This window comes from Sceloporus undulatus, chromosome 3 (assembly GCF_019175285.1).
Source record: "Sceloporus undulatus isolate JIND9_A2432 ecotype Alabama chromosome 3, SceUnd_v1.1, whole genome shotgun sequence".
Taxonomy (NCBI): Eukaryota; Metazoa; Chordata; class Lepidosauria; order Squamata; family Phrynosomatidae; genus Sceloporus; species Sceloporus undulatus.
The window spans coordinates 141,481,640-141,483,617 of NC_056524.1; the positions used below are offsets into that span (position 1 = coordinate 141,481,640).

Sequence of the window (1,978 nt, forward strand, 5' to 3'; positions counted from 1 at the left end):
CCCAGCCCAGCTCCGGCCAATCAGCGTCGGCGCTATTTATAGCCGGGAGATATAGTGTGGAGTTTGCCTAGCAACAGAGGAGAAGGAGGGAGGGAGGAGGAGAGGATCCCGTGCGAAGGGCTCCCGCAGCAACAAAAGCGCCAGCGGAAGCGGAGGAAGGAGGAGGAGGAGGAGGAGAAGGGGACTGTTTTCCTCTCTCTCTCTCTCTCTCTCAGGCCCCAGAAGCAGGAGCAGAGAGAGAGGGCCCTGGAATCACGTCTGAGGGGGAGAAGGAGAGGAGGAGGAGGAGGAGGAGGACTCCCCTCATACAAAACAAAATGGAGGAGGAGGAAGGGAGCCCCCTGCTTCCTCCCAAAAGGCACCCAAAGGATACCTCATAACAACAACAACAATAACAACAACAACAATAACATTACTATTATTATTATTATTCTCCTTCTCTCTGAGTTAAATAATAATAATACAACCATAATAATAACAATACAACGATTATTAGTTTATTGTCTCTGACATATAATAATACAAATATAATAATAATAATAAAATAAAACAACAGTGATAAATATTATTTTATTCTCCCGGTCTCTGAGGAGATAAATAAATAAATAATATGACCATAATAAATAAATAATTACTACTACTACTACTATTATTTTATTCTTGTCTGAGATTAATAATAATAATAAGCAACAATAATACTAATAAAATATAATAAGAAAAACAAAGATTATTGTTTTATTTGCCTTGTCTGAGACAAATAAATAAATAATACAACGATAATAAAAATAAAGTAAAAATAAAACAATGATAATAATAATAATAATTTTATTCTCCTTGTCTCTGATGAGATAAATAAATATAATAATAATTATGATGATAATAAAGCAATAAAACAACAATGAATATTTTATTCTCGTCTCTGGGGAGATAATAAAATATAATAATAAAAATAATAAAACGATTATTACTTTATCCTCCTTGTCTTTGAGGAGATAAATAAATAAATAAATAATACAAAGATCAACATAAAATAATAAAGCAACGATGATGATGATGATGATGATTTTATTCTCCTTGTCTCTGAGATAAATAATAATAAAATACAATAATATAAATAATAAAACGATAATTATTATTATTATTTTATTCTCCTTGTCTCTGGATAAATAAATAAATAAATAATACGAAGATAATAAAATAATAATAATAAATCAAAGATAATAATAATATTTAAAATAATATAAAAAATAAAAACAAAATATTACAAAGACGACGACGATAATAATAGTAATAGTAATAATAATACTGGTGATGTCATCCTCCTTGTCTCAGAGGAGAGACCTCTCCTGCCCTAAATCCCAATGGATGAAGGACCCCCCCCTTCCCCAATGAATCAATGAGTAACGTACCATGGCTTGCTCGATCTTGTTGTCTATGGCGACGACGCTGGCGCCGGAGGAGCTGCAAGAGAGACAAGCGGGGAAGGCGTTATTTGGAGCAGCAGGAGGAAGAAGAAGAAGAAGAAGCAAGGCTGGCTCTATTCGCCCATAGAGACTTGGAGGAGCCCCCTCGGGAGGCCCCCCCAATGCGGAGGGAGCGGGAGGGAGGGGGTCAGAAGAGGGCTCCCTCCTCCTCCTCCATTTACCTACTGTCGAGCCTGAGGGCAGCGCTGTCGGTGCCCAGCAGCGAGGAGAGGAAGGAGATGGAGAAGTGCCTGAGCTGGTAGACGCCGAGATCCATTGCCCCCGGCCTTCCACACCTACATCGGGCGAGCATAAGAGGGAAGGCGGATGGAAGGAGCAGGAGCACCCACAGGGACCAGGACGAGGATGCTGCGGCCGCCTCTGCGCAAAACCAGACTGCCCTGCTGCCGAGCCCAAGCGCCTCAGCAGCAGGGTTGCATAATGTATGCAAAAGAGGAACGGCGGGGATTGGTTGGCTGGGCGCTCGGGCCCCGCCCCCGGACGCTTGCGTCACC

At 40.8% G+C, this 1,978-nt stretch overlaps 2 protein-coding genes across 3 annotated transcripts in view; both read right to left on the reverse strand.

Annotated features, from left to right (window-relative positions):
• Positions 1–1,901, reverse strand: part of LOC121927230 (TSC22 domain family protein 1-like) — a 114,240-nt gene extending 112,339 nt beyond the window's left edge. Inside the window, exons 1-2 of one of the 2 annotated variants that reach the window (XM_042460897.1) lie at positions 1,646–1,901; positions 1,410–1,461 (exon numbers count right to left, since the gene is read on the reverse strand). In XM_042460897.1, coding sequence (XP_042316831.1) covers positions 1,410–1,461; positions 1,646–1,776 — 183 coding nt within the window. In that variant the 5' untranslated portion in view covers positions 1,777–1,901. The remainder of the gene's footprint in view (positions 1–1,409; positions 1,462–1,645) is intronic. The other variant, XM_042460900.1, reaches the window with a different exon arrangement.
• NUFIP1 (nuclear FMR1 interacting protein 1) overlaps positions 1–1,978 on the reverse strand; it is a 22,351-nt gene that overhangs the window by 744 nt on the left and 19,629 nt on the right. The window lies entirely within an intron of this gene.